The sequence below is a fragment of the Nerophis lumbriciformis genome, linkage group LG19, assembly GCF_033978685.3.
Source record: "Nerophis lumbriciformis linkage group LG19, RoL_Nlum_v2.1, whole genome shotgun sequence".
Lineage (NCBI taxonomy): Eukaryota > Metazoa > Chordata > Actinopteri > Syngnathiformes > Syngnathidae > Nerophis > Nerophis lumbriciformis.
Genome location: NC_084566.2, coordinates 16,964,608 through 16,985,346, shown reverse-complemented (window position 1 = coordinate 16,985,346; position 20,739 = coordinate 16,964,608). Strand labels below are relative to the sequence as shown.

Sequence of the window (20,739 nt, the reverse complement as noted above, 5' to 3'; positions counted from 1 at the left end):
ACTGGGCAAGAATGCTTCCGCCCTATCGTAGTGAGGACAACAATTGTTGAGATGTACAAGAGCAATCATACTGTCATTGAAGTGGAATTTCCCCTCGTTAGCATTGAGGTATTATTGTTTGGCAGAACGATCGCTGTGGATCGGCCACTATCAGCCTAAAATATTCGGAATCACCCACGTTAGCATTCCATTCAGTCAAAGAAGCATCTGTGACCAGAATGTTTCTGTTATTTTTGTTGGAGGTTAAATTGCAGAGTCTTTTAGGAATGGTTGAAAGGACAGTGTTGTATGTGGGAGATAGGTGGTGTCGCAGACCCCCTCCTCTGTTCATGAATGGTTTTTCAACCTGAGAACCTGTAAATTTTTGTTCACCAAGGAGTGCTCTTTCTCCTCGAGGTGGAGGTAGACGGCTGAAATTTGGCCTCTCTACTGTTGTTTTTCTCACTATGACAGGGCGGAACCATCCTTGCCAAGGCACACCCTCCAGATGTTGGAGTATAAATATTTGGGGTTTTGGCATCAGCCACTAGAGTAGATCTAACAAATTTAAATCTATGCACCTGAACTGATGAAGCCTACTCGGATGACAGGCTAAATGTCTATTAAGACAAATCAAACAGTCCAGTTACGATCGATTCAATGCCCTGAGAATACAATGACCTGGATGAATGAGAACATCTATAGATAAGTGCAAATGAAAACACAGCTTCACCACGTTAGTCATAATGTTTTGCGCTGAAGAAAACTCTATGACATTAGCTCCAAACACCTTCTGTTTGTTTGATATGGTCATTACTGCCCCAATTGGTGGAAAAGTGTATTACAACTGACTTAGAGTGTCAAAACAAATCGATTTTCGAATGAATCGTGACTCTTGTGTAACAATCCATAATCGATTTTAAAAAATCAACAATTTTTTAATTTTTTTCCTAATTCTGTCCTGTCCAGCCACTTTAGTAAAAATGTTATCAAACATAACCAGTTTTCTTTTAAGTAATATATAAATTTATCAGAGCTGTTTATCTATTTTATGAAGGAATGTAGGTAATCATAAAACTGGCACCCAGTGTTATCAAAATAAGTCTTGATTTTGAATTGAGTATCGTTTTGAATCGAGAAACGATTCTGAATTGAACAGTTAAATCAAATCGTGTGGTGCCAAAAGATTCACAGCCCTACAACTGAGTACCGCTGTGGCCCATACAGACAGAAACAGATATTTTTTGGTGGCCTTCTCGGGGGCGTTTGCAGTCCAAAAATGGGCCCCGTTCCTATGGTTAAGAAACCATGCCCTAGTAGTTCCACTCTACAACTTAACTTTCTGCTCCGTGACAGTTTGAAAGCTTAACGTGCCCTTCTTGCAGCTGCGAGCTTGCCCTTCAGACCATACTGCACATCCTTGGCCAAATGGCACTGAGGCCCTAAGCATTCTCCCCGAGGAGGCCAAAGTTCCACTGCTGCACTTGGTATGCTCCTCAGACCGGAACCCAACTCCAATTAGAGCCCCAGATGGTCCTGTGCTGCTGTTTGTCATAAAAATAATGATAAGCAGTGAGCAACAAATGCAGTAACGACATATGATGTGTCTTTATCTGTAATATCCACAGGCAGTAATGTGTCACAGGTAGCAGCAGACAAAGCCTACATCCCAGGAGGGAACTCGGCAACGACGCATGCATCCCCAATGAGGAGCTCAAGGTGCTCAAGGGTGGCCGGGAGCCGCAAGAAACATGCTTCTCATCAACAGCAAAACCTCCTCTGAGAGCCTGGCCCTCAGTGTGGCAGTTAGCGCTGACAAATGACTGCTATCGAGTGGTGCTGTGGTCCCTTGCTATTGGGCACACCTCGCTTTGTCTCTGTATCGCTCCAGATTTCATTTCATCGAACAATGTGCCATTGTGAGCAACTGTATTATCACAAGTACGGGCCGTTGGATAAAATAAACAGATGCTATCAACGTGTGCTTGCATTGTGTGTGTGTGTGGGTGTGTGTGTTTGTGTGAGTGCACATCAGGAAATTGAAAGTCATTTTGCACACGCTAATGACGGTGGCGAGCAGCAACACAAAGATTTGAAGCGGGCGCCATTCAATGGTTGGATGGTGAAAAACACACGGCTCGCGAGATGAATACAGAAAGCATTTGAAAGACTTTCCTCCCATTTCGCCCCTCAATGCATACAAATTTTGTCAGTGAAAGTTTTTCTGTTCAATCCTACTTCACCTTAATATTCAACCCCTGATACACTCTCCCATGCAGGCCCCACCCAGGTTACGTGTAAGATCTCATCAAACACGGGTTACTACCTAACTCACCAGAATTATGCAGGGTGACATGAACTATACCATGGGTGTCAAACTCTGGCCCGCGGGCCAAATTTGGCCCGCCGTGTAATTTCACTTGGCCCTTGAGGCAATATCAAATTAACACTAAAGCTGGCCCGCCGATCCTCTCGGGAGTCTTCCAAATGCCAGCCAGCCAGCCAGCCAGCCCAACGAGTGCTGGCCCAGTCTCATAACATGTGCGGCTTCTGCACGCACGCACATTAGAATGCAACGCATTCTTCATCAACAGCGATACAGGTTACACTGAGGGTAGGCGAATAAAAAACTGTAACACTGTTAGAAATATGCGCCACACTGTGAATCCACACCAAACCAGAACCCTTTGCAGCACTAACTCTTCCGGGACGCTACAAGGTGTGTGTGTGGGGGGCAGGTTTGGTGGTAGCGGGGGTGTATTTTGTAGCGTCCCGGAAGAGTTAGTGCTGCAAAGGATTCTGGGTATTTGTTCTGTTGTGTTTATGTTGTGTTACGGTGGGGATGTTCTCCCGAAATGTGTTTGTCATTCTTGTTTGGTGTGAATTCACAGTGCGGCGTATATGTCTAACAGTGTTAAAGTTTTTTATACTGGCACCCTCAGTGTAACCTGTATCGCTGTTGATGAAGTATGCGTTGCATTCGCTCGTGTGTGTGCGTACAAAAGCCGCACATATCTTGTGACTGGGTCTGAACGATGTTAGAATGGATGAAAAGCGGACGTGACGATAGCTCGTAGAGTACGTTAAAGGTTAATTTGTTCAACCTTGGCCCGCGGCTTTGTTCAGTTTTAAATTTTGGCCCACTCTGTATTTGAGTTTGACACCCCTGAACTATACGGACATCCAAATCAGCGACAATCAAAAGACACAAGATGGCTATTTGCGGCCTGAAGTTGGTCGTTTATCCGCCTGCCGCACATTCTTAATCTACAATGAAGCCTGCACTTTCACTACATTTGCAGAGACCGGAAAAACTAAATCATGCATTTTTGGAACGGCAAACTAAGAAAAATGGTCAGCTGAAAACCTCATACTTAAAGAGGCTGTTTGCAACTAGCTCACAGTTACATTTTCCAAAACAAAAAATATAACTACTGGTTAACTTATGTTGATCTGTGTTTGGGATCTGCATAAATCCTGAAAAATTGCGCGCATCCACCTTTGGAGTCCGTGCCGACACCGTAGTCGATAAGCTTATTCTTTTTCTCTACCTTCTTGTTATGGGACATTCATCCTCCGCTGTTGCCATTTCTAATACAAAGCAGTGTAAAGTTCTTGCTGATATCTGTCAGTAAACTCGCCATGAAAGTACTAAAACATACCGGTGTAGTGAGTTTACATTATTCACCCAAGGAACTTTAGTTATTAGAGATTTCCCGTCGGAAGGTTTTTCACGGGACACATTTCTGGTGTTGTTGTTTCCGGATGAGGAGATGCTGCTCCGTTATTGATTTAAGTACAGTCTGAAGGTCATCAAAACAGTTAGATCCATCTTTTGACACTTCTTGAACTCCCGTCCTTGCACACTACACCGCTACAACAAAGATGACGGGGAGAAGACGCTGTTGAAGGTGAGCCACGTAAATAAGACCGCCCACAAAACGGCGCATCCTGAAGCGACTGTCAGAAAGCGACTTGAAGATGATTTGTAAAACATAATCTATGCAATATTTTCACCAAAGAACCGCCATTACATGTTATGTAGACCACGAGGAAGTGTTTTCAATTTAGAAAAAAATGAATATATATGACCCCTTTAATGCGCCTTATAATCCAGTGCGCCTTATGTATGAAAACATCTCAAAAATAGACCATTCATCGGCAGTGCGCCTAATAATTCAGAAAATACGGTACATTTAGTAAGAAAAGCTACAGTACTTTGATACATATTATTTCCAGGCTTTCGTGGGCCAAATAAAAATAAGTATTTGGCCCCCGGGCCTTGAGTTTGACACCTGTGGTCTAGAATATAATGTGAATAATAATTGTATTTATCTCAGTGGTGGCTTTAATCTCTGGTAATGTAACGGCACAGAATATCAGTAAACGCACACATCCACAGCCTAGTTTCCACCAAGTGCACATTTACATGATGGGGGGGAATGTATCCACTTGGGGAACATTTCAATGTGAACAACATTTCCACAGCAACACATCAAGCAGAGGCAGCAGCAGCAGCTTATGATTGCAACAAATCCTGTAAAATAGCTCAACAGCCAACAGACTTGCACACGTTCAGGCCCCCGGATGACAAGTTTTTGTCGGTCTAAAAGGACGAGAGGCTCTGGTAAACACTGCTACAAAACTGTAAACGAAAACCTTGCTGAATTAAGGACACCTGCGTGCAGCATTTGGGTAGCCAAAGAACATTCTGACTAATCACTTTGTATTTTAAGCCTCCAGCAGAGGGCAAACTAACATAATGAATGTGTCTGTACTTGTGATGGGTTTGCAGACAGCCATCACACAATGGACTTCTTTACAGGAGGTTGCATTCTGAAAATAAAGTAAACACCTCATAAACTCCTTCTCTGTGACTCTTTGTACTACTCTGCTTCCTCAGTATTGCAAGTAGCAAAGTTAGTTTTAACATTTTTATGCGATTTTATCATTATACAGCATTGACTCAGAAGATGCAAAAAGAAAACACTGCCGACTAGCGGCCATAATAAAGAACTGCGTGGGGAAGGAGTTAAATAAAAGCAAGACAAAATGCACATTTACAGTAGTAAACATACCTGAAAATGAAGTAAAAATCACAAACTCCTTCGCCATGAGTCTTTGTGCCACTCTGCTTCCTACACATATAAAACATACATTTTACCAACAGGACTACGCAGTGTGGCCACGTGACCCAAAAAAATGGCCGATTCAAACAAATCGCGCCAACACTTGCCACTCGAAATACGCTCGTAGCGCTCAAAGTAGCGGTTAAAACAACACAAAAAACACTTGCTATCTTAATGATACATAACAGTTAGCAATATAGGGCAATGATGACAAACATTAACCGTTCGTTTTTGTTAGAAAACGACACAGCAGGACTGCAATTTGGACAACACTCACCTGAACATCGCAAGCCGGAAAGGGAGGAGCTACAGGAAACTACGGAAGACTGACAGGTTACGCAATGACAGGTAGGAGTTTAAATAAAAATAACAGTAAAGTATTTTCCGGATTAAAAGGCACACTGCCGGTGAGCGGGTCTATTCAATAATGCAACAACAACGCCGGAAATGTGTCCCGTGAAAAACCGTCCGACCGGAACCCTCGAATAACTAAAGTTCCGTGGGTGAATAATGTAAACCCACTACAGTTTTTAGCGCTTTGATAGCTAGTCTACTGACAGATATAAGTAAGAACTTTTCACTTTTTTGTATTAGAAATGGCAACAGCAGAAGATGAATGTCCCATAAGAAGGTAGAGAAAAATAAGAAGCTTATGACTACGGTGTCGGCACGGACTACAATTGCGGACGCGCGCACATATCAGGACTTATGCAGATCCCAAATACATATCAGCAGGTACCAGAAGGTAAGAAAGGTTAGTTTTGCATAATATTGCGAAACAAAACGACAGGTAATATGTCTGCTAATAGGTGCCATTTTGCGGCCCTTATACACACACCATAATAATACTTGTATGTTTAATGCGCCGACAATCCGTCAAGCGGTGCGGCTTCACAGCTTACCAAAGTTATACTAAAAACATTCTGACAGATTTTTGAGCGCCGTGTGTAATGTTCTATATTCTCAATGGAACATTTAAAGTTTTGGTGTTGTTTACTGCCATCATATTGCAGTCTACACGTATCTCTTATGTGTGACTGCCATCTACTGGTGTCACTTGTCATTACACCATGTACCAATTAAAATTGCTTCAAGGTTGGTAAGCACAACCAGAATTGTTCCATACATTAGGCGCATCGGGTTATAAGACGCACTGTCGATTTTTGAGAAAATGAAAGGAAGTGAGCATTATAGTCTGAAAAATACGGTTAATCAACAAAAGATGTGAACGCTTTGAGATAAAATTCACACAAACACAATACTTAAATAACAAAATAAAAACATTCAGAAATACAAACCCCGTTTCCATATGATTTGGGAAATTGCGTTAGATGTAAATATAAACGGAATACAATGATTTGCAAATCCTTTTCAACCCATATTCAATTGAATGCACTACAAAGACAAGATATTTGATTTTCAAACTCATAAATTTTATTTTTTTTTGCAAATAATAATTAACTTAGAATTTCATGGCTGCAACACGTGCCAAAGTAGTTGGGAAAGGGCATGTTCACCACTGTGTTACATGGCCTTTCCTTTTAACAACACTCAGTAAACGTTTGGGAACTGAAAAGACACATTTTTAAGCTTCTCAGGTGGAATTCTTTCCCATTCTTGCTTGATGTACAGCTTAAGTTGTTCAACAGTCCGGGGGTCTCCGTTGTGGTATTTTAGGCTTCATAAAGCACCACACATTTTCAATGGGAGACAGGTCTGGACTACAAGCAGGCCAGTCTAGTACCCGCACTCTTTTACTATGAAGCCACGTTGATGTAACGCGTGGCTTGGCATTGTCTTGCTGAAATAAGCAGGGGCGTCCATGGTAACGTTGCTTGGATGGCAACATATGTTGCTCTAAAACCTGTATGTACCTTTCAGCATTAATGGCACCTTCACAGATGTGTAAGTTACCCATGTCTTGGGCACTAATACACCCCCATACCATCACAGATGCTGGATTTTACACTTTGTGCCTATAACAATCCGGATGGTTCTTTTCCTCTTTGGTCCGGAGGACACGACGTCTACAGTTTCCAAAAACAATTTGAAATGTGGGCTCGTCAGACCACAGAACACTTTTCCACTTTGTATTAGTCCATCTTAGATGAGCTCAGACCCAGCGAAGCCGACGGCGTTTCTGGGTGTTGTTGATAAACGGTTTTCGCCTTGCATAGGAGAGTTTTAACTTGCACGTACAGATGTAGCGACCAACTGTTGTTACTGACAGTGGGTTTCTGAAGTGTTCCTGAGCCCATGTGGTGATATCCTTTACACACTGATGTCGCTTGTTGGTGCAGTACAGCCTGAGGGATCGAAGGTCATGGGCTTAGCCGCTTACGTGCAGTGATTTCTCCAGATTCTCTGAACCCTTTGATGATATTATGGACCGGAGATGGTGAAATCCCTAAATTCCTTGCAATAGCTGGTTGAGAAAGGTTTTTCTTAAACTGTTCAACAATTTGCTCACGTATTTGTTGACAAAGTGGTGACCCTCGCCCCATCCTTGTTTGTGAATGACTGAGCATTCCATGGAATCTACTTTTATACCCAATCATGGCACCCACCTGTTCCCAATTTGCCAATTCACCTGTGGGATGTTCCAAATAAGTGTTTGATGAGCATTCCTCAACTTTATCAGTATTTATTGCCACCTTTCCCAACTTCTTTGTCACGTGTTGCTGGCATCAAATTCTAAAGTTAATGATTATTTGCAACAACAAAAAATGTTTATCAGTCTGAACATCAAATATGTTGTCTTTGTAGCATATTCAACTGAATATGGGTTGAAAATGATTTGCAAATCATTGTATTCCGTTTATATTTACATCTAACCCAAATTCCCAACTCATATGGAAACGGGGTTTGTATTAATAAAGTCAATTTTTAACTCCGTTGCACATGAAGGAATCTAAAATATGTCCATGTGTCATTTTTGTCAATTAAACATCATGTGACACAGCAAACATCTGTCCTTATAATAATAGTAGATAATAGTGACAAGTGGGATGTGTTGAAATTCCAAAATAACAGATATCCTACATTTTACCGGGCCCCGAGCTGACGTGGCCTCAAGAGGCGGGCAGACTTGTGATGATTTAACAGTCACACTCCCTTCCTGCCACAAAGAAAGATGATTCATGCATTGACGCCATTTTTATTGAACCCAAGAAATGATGTGTCTGTCTGTGTAATTCAAGTTAACTGCAGATCTTTCAAGTTAGTCCTTCTTGGAAAAAATGTCATTGGGGGAATGTTATTGCTGGGGCATGATGACATGAAAAGAATGAATACAGCTCATATTTTTTACATGAGTGGGAAAGAAATCCATTCAGTTATACACTCAAAAGAGGGAGGACACAATCGAGCAGATGCAGACTGGCAGGAATATGACTTTATACTGTACTTAAAGTGTCGAGAATATATGGCTGGGGCCTCCTTATACTACCTGAAATATTGATATTCTGGAGCAGTTTTCTGCTGACACCAGACTCTATTTACTCAATCACTATAAGAACTAAAGATCAACAACATCACTGAAGTTGGCTGAGCAGGTTTGAAAGTAGGGATAGGCTAAATATGCCCTAAAATCTCTATCAAGTATGTACAAAACCCAAAACCAGTGAAGTTGGCACGTTGTGTAAATGGTAAATAAAAACAGAATACAATGATTCGCAAATCCTTTTCAACCTATATTCAATTGAATAGACTGCAAAGACAAGATATTTAACGTTGGAACTGGTAAAAATTGTTATTTTTTCGCAAATATGAGCTCACATTTCAAAAAAGCTGGCACGAGTGGCAAAAAAGACTGAGAAAGTTGAGGAATGCTCATCAAACACTTATTTAGAATATCCCACTGGTGGACAGGCTAATTGGGAACAGGTGGGTGCCATGATTTTGTATACAAGCAGCTTCCATGGAATGCTCAGTCATTCATAAACAAGGATGGGGCGAGGGTCACCACTTTGTGAACAAATGCGTGAGCAAATTGTCGAACAGTTTAAGAACAACATTTCTTAACAATCTATTGCAAGGAATTTAGAGATTTCACGTAATATCATCAAAAGGTTCAGAGAATCTGGAGAAATCACTGCACGTAAGCGGCAAGGCCAAAAACCAATATTGAGTGCCCGTGACATTCAATCCCTCAGGTGGTACTGCATCAAAAACCGACATCAGTGTGTAAAGGATATCACCACATGGACTCAGGAACACTTCAGAAAACCACTGTCAATAACTGCAGTTGGTCGTTACATCTGTAAGTGCAAGTTAAAACTCTACTATGCAAAGCAAAAACCATTTATCAACAAAACCCAGAAACGCCGCTGGCTTCGCTGGGCCCGAGCTCATCTAAGATAGACTGATGCAAAGTGGAAATGTGTTCTGTGGTCTGACGAGTCCACATTATAAGTTGTTTTTGGAAACTGTGGACGTCGTGTCCTCCGGACCAAAGAGGAAATTAACCATCCGGATTGTTATAGGCGCAAAGTTCAAAAGCCAGCATCTGTGATGGGATGGGGGTGTATTAGTGCTCAAGGCATGGGTAACTTACACATCTGTGAAGGCACTATTAACGCAGAAAGGTAAATACAGGTTTTGGAGCAACATATGTTGCCATCCAAGCAACGTATTTTTCATGGACGCCCCTGCTTATTTCAGCAAGACAATGCCAAGCCACATTCTGCACGTGTTACAACAGCGTGGCTTCTTAGTAAAAGAGTGCGTGTACTAGACTGGCCTGCCTGTCGTCCAGACCTGTCTCCCATTGAAAATGTGTGGCGCATTATGAAGCGTAAAATACCACAATGGAGACCCCCGGACTGTTGAACAACTTAAGCTGTACATCAAACAAGAATGGGAAAGAAATCCACCTCAAAAGCTTCAAAAATTGGTCTCCTCAGTTCCCAAACGTTTACTGAGTGTTGTTAAAAGGAAAAGCCATGTAACACAGTGGTAAAAATGCCCCTGTGCCAACTTTTTTGCAGTGTGTTGCTGCCATTAAATTCTAAGTTAATGATTATTTGCACAAAAAAAAAAGTTTCTCAGTTCGAACATTAAATATCTTGTCTTGTCTACTCAATTGAATATAAGTTGAAAAGGATTTGCAAATCATTGTATTCTGTTTTTATTTACCATTCACACAACGTGCCAACTTCACTGGTTTTGGGTTTTGTAAGGAACTTAGTTTACTTAGTGTATTTGCCCCAGGAATTCTGACTTAGAAGTGGCGTTGCACTGTGGAGAGACATTCGGCGCTAGCTAGCATGCTACAGGAAGCGTTTGTTCGTTTGTTGCTGTCAAATTTGCGGCACACAGCGAGAACATGTCATCAACCTGCTTAAGCACGATATGATGATAGTATTAAAAGCTCTATCGTCGGGCAAATTGATAACAGTTATATTGTATATGGTCTACATCGCGCAACCCTATTTGAAAGTTTTCTTTATTTTTCTTAAAATGCTGCGTTTGCCACCCTATTTTTTCATTCCCTACAGTAAGGGTAGCCATAGAAAAACTTGTTGACCTGACCACCTATAAGTGCTTAGATAAGCATGTTTATGTCACACATCCAATCATATTTCATCTCATGGCTGATGTCATTTTTGTTTGTGTATCTACAGTAGCGAAGGGATTGTTTCTGGGAAGGTGGGGGGGTTAATCATTTTGCAATGCAGTCTGCTGAAAATGATGGAAAGTGCCACTTTACACAGCAACTGACGCTGTGGTCAGAGTTGGAATTGCCACAAAACACATTTTAAGATCGCCAACACTCTGCCGGTATCTGGCGGCTGAAGTGGATAGTGCAACCACCCCATTTGTCAAGTTTCATGTGTCAGGTAAAACGTATGCATCCCCTTCCTGCTGTAGTTGTCTTGCACTGCCATTTCTGCCCACTAAAACGTTCAGTACACTTTTTTTTTCCAATTTGCTCCTCGTTCAAAACAGATTGGGACGCAATCAAAACGGAAATGTAACGCTCATTTGGGAAGCAGGAGCAACCAAGACACTGTCACTGGCTGCAAAAAAAAGTTTGTTTCTTTTTTTCTATTAAAGAGAGTCAAGATAAAGTAGTAAATTAATATTGTGCACTACAAGCACTCAATCAGATAATGTCATCTCCTATACCAGGGGTCGGGAACCTTTTTGGCTGAGAGAGCCATGAAAGCCAAATATTTTAAAATGTATTTCCGTGAGAGCCATATAATATTTTTTTAACACTGAATACAACTAAATGTGCGCATTTTTAAGTAAGACCAACATTCTTACAGTATAATAAGTCTTTTATTCTTTTTAATAACATTGTTATTCTGAAGCTAACCAATGATAAATAAAATACTTCTTACCGTTGCGACTTCTTGTGTCATGTCTGTGTAATCATGTTTTGTTTTAGTCATGTTTTGTTTAGTTATTGGACTCTTTAGTTTCTGGCTTTTCACTCCCTTGTCTTGTTTCCATAATTACCCATTAGTTTCACCTGTTCCACGTTTGGACTCATTGTGCACTCTTGTTTGTCACCATAGCAACCCATTAGTTTTCACCTGTCACGTCACGCACCTGTTTCACGTTTTGAGTCACGCACCTGTTTTCGTTAATCATGTCTGTAGTATTTAAGTTCATTGTTTTCAGTTTGTCTTTCTGGTGACATCCCACAATTACGCTCTACACACTCTTCATCCTCTTAGATCCTGCTTCATGTCCCATGCCAAAGTAAGTTTTTGTTCCATGTTTATAGTCTTTTTGGTTTCATAGTTTGTTCTCCGCCATTGTGCGCGCCTTTTGTTTACTTCCTTTTTTTGTAGTTATAGTGTTTAAATAAAAATGTACTTACATTCCCGTCTCGCCCGAGCCAACTTTCCGTTGCATCCCGGAAAAGCAAACACCCAGGACCAAGTCATGACATCTTGAACAGGTGCGGTAGAAAACGGATGAATGGATCAAAATGCATGAGAATGTTTTATATTTTGAACCTTATTTTTAACACTGTGATTACCAGCGGAATTATTCATTACTTATCATGTTAAGCAATGTCAGCTAAGATTGATCTGAGAGCCAGATGCAGTCATCAAAAGAGCCACATCTGGCTCTCGAGCCATAGGTTCCCTACCCCTGTCCTATACGGTTCTCTACCACTTGGGAGCAAATTTGCATAAAATGCTACGCTCCACTGTGATGCATCAACCAGCATGGAGTCTGATTGGTTAAAAAAAACATTGGACTCCCTTAGTTTCAAGGCGACGTCCCACAGAAAAGGCGTAATCATGATGTCTCCTTGCTCGGGGATCGTAGCGCTAGATAAACCCAAATATTATGTCCACATTTAGACTTAGACTTCCTTTTATTGTCATTCAAAATTGAACTTTGCAGTACAGATAAGAACGGAATTTCGTTGCATTAGCTCATGGTAGTGCAGGATAGAAGAGCAATAAGGTGCAGATACAAATAAATAGATTACTGTACAGATAAATATATTGCACTTTTGCATTTGCATCCACGTTTATGGATGTATGTTGTATTGTCTTTATATTCCAGCGAGTTGATCCATTTTTGGGGGGAATTGAGGGGATTATTTTAATGCATTCAAGAGTCTTACGTAAAGCCAAATATTTTTTTAAGTAATTTACTATATTTTTCGGACAATTTTTTGCACTGCCGATGAACAGGTCTAGTCAGGTCTATTTTCATACAAAAAGCGCACCGGATTATAAGGCGCATTAAAGGGGTCATTTAATGTTTTTTTTTCTAAATGTAAAACACTTCCTCGTGTTCTACATAACATGTAATGGTGGTTCTTTGGTCAAAATGTTGCATAGATTATGTTTTACAGATCATCTTCAAGTCGCTTTCTGAGCATCTCTTCAGGAAGCACCATTTTGTGGCTCACCTTCTACAGCAGGGGTGTCAAACTCAAATACAAAGTGGGCCAAAATTTAAAACTGAACAAAGCCGCCGGCCAAGGTTGAACAAATTAACCTTTTAATAGGGACCCAAACAAGTTTTGCATTGAATATTGAACAAGCAAGGCTTTTATAACTTTATAGTGACATGCAAAATCGAGTTTCAAATAATAATAATAATAATTAAAAAATATCAATGGCATATCAAATACAATTTAAATAAAAATTGAATGCCTCTTTTCTATTTGCAGCCTTCTGAGGTAAATATCAACATTAACTTTTTCCACAGGCTAATAAATTTGAAAATAAAATAACAATGAATAAACCAACCATTCAGGACTTAAAACTGCTCAGTTTGCAACACACTGATCTAATCAGATACCTGCCATCTTTTCTTGGATGCTAGTTCATTAATGTCGAGCCTCAGGCTTTGAGCTGAGGCAACCTTCATTATCGAACAAAGGTGTTCATCAGTCATTATATCTCGTAGTCCACCCGGACCACAGTCTTGGGGGCGTGCCTTAAAGGCACTGCCTTTAATGTCCTCTACGATCTGTCGTCACGTCCGCTTTTCATCCATTCTAACAACGTGCCGGCCCAGTCACAAGATATGTGCGGCTTATGTACGCACACACACGTTAATGCAACGCATACTTGATCAACAGAAATACAGGTTACACTAAGGGTGCCCCCCCACGAAGACAGGTATTTTCAAAAATCCACAATTCTTGTACGGCAGTGTTAAAAAAATGGTGAAAAAAACCCCAAAAAATGCCTTTCCACATAACACACCGCCGTGCATATGGATTTTATCCAAGCCAGGTAAAGCAACCACAGATGACTGGCCTATACAGTGCACCTGGAAATTAATCCCAGTGCTTCATTTTCTGGACATTTTGTTATTTTAAAGCCTTATTCCAAAATGGAATCAATTCTTTTTTGTCCTCAAAATTCTACACACAATACCCCAAAATGACAATGTGAAACAATTTCTTAGAAACTTTTGCAAATGTATTAAAAATGTCAAAAAAAAAACTAAGAAATCATATGCGCATAAGTATTCACAGCCTTTGCTCAATACTTTAATGATGCACCTTTGGCAGCCATTACAGCCTAAAATCTTTTTTTAATAGTATACAGCACCTTTTAAGCTCCATCAGGTTGGATGGGAAGCGTCGGATCTCTCTAGAGATGTTTAAATCGGATTCAAGTCTGGGCTCTGGCTGGGCCACTCAAGGACATTTACAGAATTGTCGTGAAGTCATTCCTTTAATATCTTGACTGTGTGTTTAGGTTTGCTGTCCTGCTCAAAGATGAACCGTCGCCCCAGTTTGAGTTCAAGAGCGCTCTGGAGCAGGTTTTCATCCAGGATGTCTCTGTACATTGCTGCATTCATCTTTCCCTCTATCTTGACTAATCTCCCAGTTCCTGATGCTAAAAAAAACCATCCCCACAGCATGATGCTGCCACTACCATGCTTCACTGTAGGAATGGTATTGGCCTGGTGATGAGCGGTGCCTGGTTTCCTCCAAACATGATGCCTGGCATTCACGCCAAAGAGTTCAATATTTGTCTCATCAGACCAGAGAATTTTATTGCTCATTGTCTGAGAGTCTTTCAGGTGCATTTTGGCCAACCTTTTACTAAGAAACGGCTTACTGTCTGGCATCTATACGATACAGGCCTGACTGGCGGATTGCTGCAGAGATGGCTGTACTTCTGAAAGGATCTTCGCTCTCCGCAGAGGAATGCTGTAGTTCTGACAGAGTGACCATCGGGTTCTTGGTCATCTCCCTGACTAGGGCCCTTGTGACCCGATCGCTTATATATACACAGACAGTTCAAGAGTGCTCTGGAGCAGGTTTTCATCCAGGATGTCTCTGTGCAATGCTGCATTCATCTTTCACTCTATCCTGACTAGTCTCCCAGTTCCTGCCACTGAAACGGGTGGGACCCTATAAAAAGACAGGTGTGTGCCTTTCCAAATCATGTCCAACCAACCGAATTCACCAAAGATTAACGTGGACCCCGACTTAAACAAGTTGAAAAACGTATTCGGGTGTTACCATTTAGTGGTTAATTGTACGGAATATGTACTGTACTGTGCAATCTACTAATAAAAGTCTCAATCAATCAATCCAACTAAGCTGTATGAACATCTCAAGGATGATCAGTTGAAACAAGATGCACCTGACCTCACTTTTCAGTTTCATGCCAAAGGCTGTGAATACTTATGTACATGTGATTTCTTAGTTTTTTACATTTTTAATATACATGAAAAAAAAATTCACGTACATGAAAAAAGAATGTATTCCATCCTGGAATAAGGCTGTAACATAACAAAAGGTTGAAAACATGCTGTGAATACTTTCCAGATGCACTGTAACACAGCGATACATTAAATGTACAATGACACGTGTATTATCCTTAAAATCAATGCACACTTACACATAGTCCAGGAAACATCATGCATCTTTTCGTGAAATGGGGGCGCAGGGTTAGTGTCAGTAAATGTTTATCTTAACCACGATACAAAGTTTGCTTTGACTTTTGGCCTCACCTCAATTAAAGGATGTGGCGACCATGCTCAAAACAAATGCGATATACAGGCCTAACAAACGTATTAGAACACATCCAAATATTCCTCAAACAATCTTTCAAATTGGAAGATAACACACTGAAACACATAAATCATAAATAAATGAAAATGATTATAATATTGTAACAGCTTGTGATAAATTTTCTCCAGGTAAATTATTAGAATATGACATCAAAATAAATCAAGAAATAACAATTACAAGGGATTATCATCATGATCAGGTTTAGGGATTCCGATTATTTGCCATAATGAAGGTGATTATTATGAGGGAAGCGGCTCCACATTGTGTATGGAGACACATAACTAGCTGCTTATAGCGCCTGTTAGCCGAGGGACTAAAAATGATAACAGAGTCAGTCAGAGGGAATTGGCATGTGTGATCGGCATTAAAAGGAAGTATTCTGCAAAAGCCATCACATACTTTTTCAGGAAAATCGACCAATACTGATTGGTGGCCGAGCGATCGGCACATCCTTAATAATTACTTTGGTAGCCATTCTGTTTTTGTGAACATGAATGCATAAGTGCGTGGTCCTCTAATACATTCATACACATTGCAAATCAACATGTGCATGCTAACTTTCTTACCTTATTTGTCATGTTCTGCACAGTTGCAAGCCACTGGACTTAAGTATCAAAAAAGGCAATAGCTACTATTTTGATTCAATACCCATATGTAATACATGTTTGCTATATACACTATATTGCCAAAAGTATTTGGCCACCTGCCTTGACTCACATATGAACTTGAAGTGCCATCCCATTCCTAACCCGTAGGGTTCAATATGATGTCGGTCCACCTTTTGCAGCTCTTACAGCTTTAACTCTTCTGCGAAGGCTGTCCACAAGGTTGCGGAGTGTGTTTATAGGAATTTTCCACCATTCTTCCAAAAGCGCATTGGTGAGTTCACACACTGATGTTGGTGGAGAAGGCCTGGCTCTCAGTCTCCGTTCTAATTCATCCCAAAGGTGTTCTATTGGGTTCAGGTCAGGACTCTGTGCAAGCCAGTCAAGTTCATCCACACCAGACTCTGTCATCCATGTCTTTATGGACCTTGCTTTGTGCACTGGTGCACAGTCATGTTGTATCCGCTGACCCCTCTCTGTCAGTTTACGTGACCTACCACTTCGTGGCTGAGTTGCTGTTGTTCCCAAACTCTTCCATTTTCCTATAATAAAGCCGGCAGGTGACTTTGGAATATTTAGGAGCGAGGAAACTTCACGACTGGATTTGATACACAGGTGGCATCCTATGACAGTTCCACGCTGGAAATCAGCTGGAAGCTCCTGAGAGCGGCCCATTCTTTCACAAATGTTTGTAGAAACAGTCTCCATGCCTAAGTGCTTGATTTTATACACCTGTGGCCAGGCCAAGTGATTAAGACACCTAATTCTGATCATTTGGATGGGTGGCCAAATATTTTTGGCAATATAGTGTATATGTATATACATGCATTTTAGGGTTGTACGGTATACCGGTACTAGTATAGTATCGCCGTACTAATGAATCAAAAACCGGACTATACTCTGTTTGAAAAGTACCGGTTCTGGGCATGACGGCACATCATCACGTCGTGACATTGCTGGTTTTACGAGCAGAGGAGCATGTTCGGCAGTGCACAATTACCGAGTACTTACAAGCAGACACAGTGTGTAGACAGAAAAGGGAGAATGGACGCATTTTAGCTTAAAAACTAACGAAAAAGGTGAAGATATAACACTGAAACGCCCTCAGAAGAGGTGCTTTAAGACATGGCTAGCTAGCTAGCTAGCAGCCAACATCCATCCGCAGTCAGCAGTGTTTTAGCTACTTCTAAATCACTAATCCTCGCCTCCATGGCGACAAATAAAATTAGTTTCTTACAAGTATCATCCCTGCAGGACGAGGAATAGCTAAATGCTTCACTACACACCGTAGGAGGAACCAATAGCTCACCGGCGTCACCGCTAACAAAAGCTAGCACGCCTGAATGTAAACAAATGCCATGGGTGGATCTACACCTGACATCCACTGTAATGATACCAAGTACAATAGCGTATCCAGTCGATACTACTATGATTACAATGATATTTTTTATCGTCACAACATTTTTTTTTCCTTTTTAAGAAAATGTATATTATGTTTAAAAACTCAGGAAATACGTCCCTGGACACATGAGGACTTTGAATATGACCAATGTATGATCCTGTAACGACTTGGTATCAGATCGATACCCAAATGTGTGGTATCATCCAAAACTAATGTAAAGTACCAAACAACAGAAGAATAAGTTATTATTACATTTTAACAGAAGTGTAGATACAACATGTTGAAACCGAAAATAAGCAGACATTAACAGTAAATGAACAAGTAGATTAATAATCCATTTCTACAGCTTGTCCTTTATAATTTTGACAAAATAATAGAAATGATAAATGACACAATATGTTACTGCATCCGTCAGCGGACTAATTAGGAGTCTTTGTTTGCTTACTTACTAATAAAAGACAAGTTGTCTAGTATGTTCACTATTTTATTTAAGGACAAAATTGCAATAAGAAACATATGTTTAATGTACTGAAAGATTTTTGGTTAAAATAAAGCCAGAAATGCCATTTTTTGTGGTCCCCGTTATTTAGAAAAGTATCGAAAAGTATCGAAATACATTTTGGTACCAGTACTAAAATATTAGTATCGGGACAACCCTAATACATGTATATATATATATATATATATATATATATATATATATGTATATATATATATATATATATATATATATATATATATATATATGTATATATATATATATATATATATATATATATATATATATATATATATATATATATATATATATATATATATATATATATATATATATATATATATATATATATATATGCTGGCATCTACTATAACCAGTGTTAGGTCCTGGATGCATTGTTGTCTTAATGCAACTGCTGTAGAGCTTAAGTGAAAGTGAAAGTGAAAGGGTCAAAAATCGGCAAAGCAAGCACCTTTAAGACAAATGTCACAAAGCAAGCATGCACACGGTCAGTATCAACACGTAAGCGCATAAATGTCTCCTTGCACAGCAGACGAAGAAGACGAATGGCAACTACCTTGTCCGCCTTGGTGGATGCCCGACGGTAGTTCCCCGCGCCGGCTGACGAGTTCATTTCCCCGTTTAGTCCGCGACACGAAATCCCGAAGCCAACTTCTCACCGACCCTCGCAGTCTGGAGCGCACAGTGCGCGTGCACGAGCCTTTTAAAACCACCACTATACAGGACGCGCGCAGGGATGATTGCAGCGGCGGGATTTCACGACACGCTGCCCACCTGTGGCACTTACTGCTCTCTGAAAAATGGAAGAAAAAAATCAAAGCGCTGCTGCAGCCTCTCACTATTTTTTTATTTTATTTTTTTGCACTTAGTTTCATGGGGGGGAAAAAACAAAAACAAAAACACGTCGCTTTATCAGCACATTGCATAGGAGTGCACGTTTTCCCACAAGTAAGATTTGGGAAGCAGAGATGTGTGAAAATGGAAAAAGATTTAAAAATATATATATATTTTTTTAAATGTATTTTCTGTAGGAGAACAACCATGACACAAACATTCCTGATTGTTAGAAATCCCACTCCATCCATCCATCCATCCATCTTCTTCCGCTTATCCGAGGTCGGGTCGCGGGGGCAGCAGCCTAAGCAGGGAAGCCCAGACTTCCCTCTCCCCAGCCACTTCGTCCAGCTCTTCCTTTGGGACCCCGAGACGTTCCCAGGCCAGCCGGGAGACATAGTCTTCCCAACGTGTCCTGGGTCTTCCCCGCGGCCTCCTACCGGTCGGACGTGCCCTAAACACCTCCCTAGGGAGGCGCTCGGGTGGCATCCTGACCAGATGCCTGAACCACCTCATCTGGCTCCTCTCGATGTGGAGGAGCAGCGGCTTTACTTTGAGCTCCCCCCGGATGGCAGAGCTTCTCACCCTATCTCTAAGGGAGAGCCCCGCCACCCGGCGGAGGAAACTCATTTCGGCCGCTTGTACCCGTGATCTTGTCCTTTCGGTCATAACCCAAAGCTCATGACCATAGGTGAGGATGGGAACGTAGATCGACCGGTAAATTGAGAGCTTTGCCTTCCGGCTCAGCTCCTTCTTCACCACAACGGATCGATACAGCGTCCGCATTACTGAAGACGCCGCACCGATCCGCCTGTCAATCTCACGATCCACTCTTCCCTCACTTGTGAACAAGACTCCGAGGTACTTAAACTCCTCCAATTGGGGCAAGATCTCCTCCCCAACCCGGAGATGGCACTCCACCCTTTTCCGGGCGAGAACCATGGACTCGGACTTGGAGGTGCTGATTCTCATCCCAGTCGCTTCACACTTGGCTGCGAACCGATCCAGCGAGAGCTGAAGATCCTGGCCAGATGAAGCCATCAGGACCACATCATCTGCAAAAAGCAGAGACCTAATCCTGCAGCCACCAAACCAGATCCCCTCAACGCCTTGACTGCGCCTAGAAATTCTGTCCATAAAAGTTATGAACAGAATCGGTGACAAAGGGCAGCCTTGGCGGAGTCCAACCCTCACTGGAAACGTGTCCGACTTACTGCCGGCAATGCGGACCAAGCTCTGGCACTGAGCATACAGGGAGCGGACTGCCACAATCAGACAGTCCGATACCCCATACTCCCTGAGCACTCCCCACAGGACTTCCCGAGGGACACGGTCGAATGCCTTCTCCAAGTCCACAAAACACATGTAGACTGGTTGGGCAAACTCCCATGCACCCTCAAGGACCCTGCCGAGAGTATAGAGCTGGTCCACAGTTCCACGACCAGGACGAAAACCACACTGTTCCTCCTGAATCCGAGGTTCGACTATCCGGCGTAGCCTCCTCTCCAGTACACCCGAATAGACCCTACCGGGAAGGCTGAGGAGTGTGATCCCACGATAGTTAGAACACACCCTCCGGTTCCCCTTCTTAAAGAGAGGAACCACCACCCCGGTCTGCCAATCCAGAGGTACCGTCCCCGATGTCCACGCGATGCTGCAGAGTATTGTCAACCAAGACAGCCCCACAGCATCCAGAGCCTTAAGGAACTCCGGGCGGATCTCATCTACCCCTGGGGCCTTGCCACCGAGGA

General features: G+C 41.6%; 1 protein-coding gene and 1 long non-coding RNA gene across 2 annotated transcripts in view; both read right to left on the bottom strand.

The window, feature by feature from the left end:
- The window catches only part of LOC133618780 (A-type potassium channel modulatory protein DPP6-like), a 243,107-nt gene extending 224,289 nt beyond the window's left edge, over nt 1-18,818 (bottom strand). Inside the window, exon 1 of the mRNA XM_061979487.1 lies at nt 18,711-18,818. Within this exon, the coding sequence (XP_061835471.1) occupies nt 18,711-18,767 (57 nt within the window). The 5' untranslated portion in view covers nt 18,768-18,818. The remainder of the gene's footprint in view (nt 1-18,710) is intronic.
- Nucleotides 4,359-5,552, bottom strand: LOC133618781 (uncharacterized). Its single transcript, XR_009817337.1, has 3 exons — nt 5,386-5,552; nt 5,058-5,117; nt 4,359-4,815 (listed from the first exon to the last, which is right to left on the bottom strand). It is a non-coding gene; the product is annotated as an uncharacterized lncRNA (long non-coding RNA).
- Nucleotides 18,819-20,739: the final 1,921 nt, after the last annotated feature.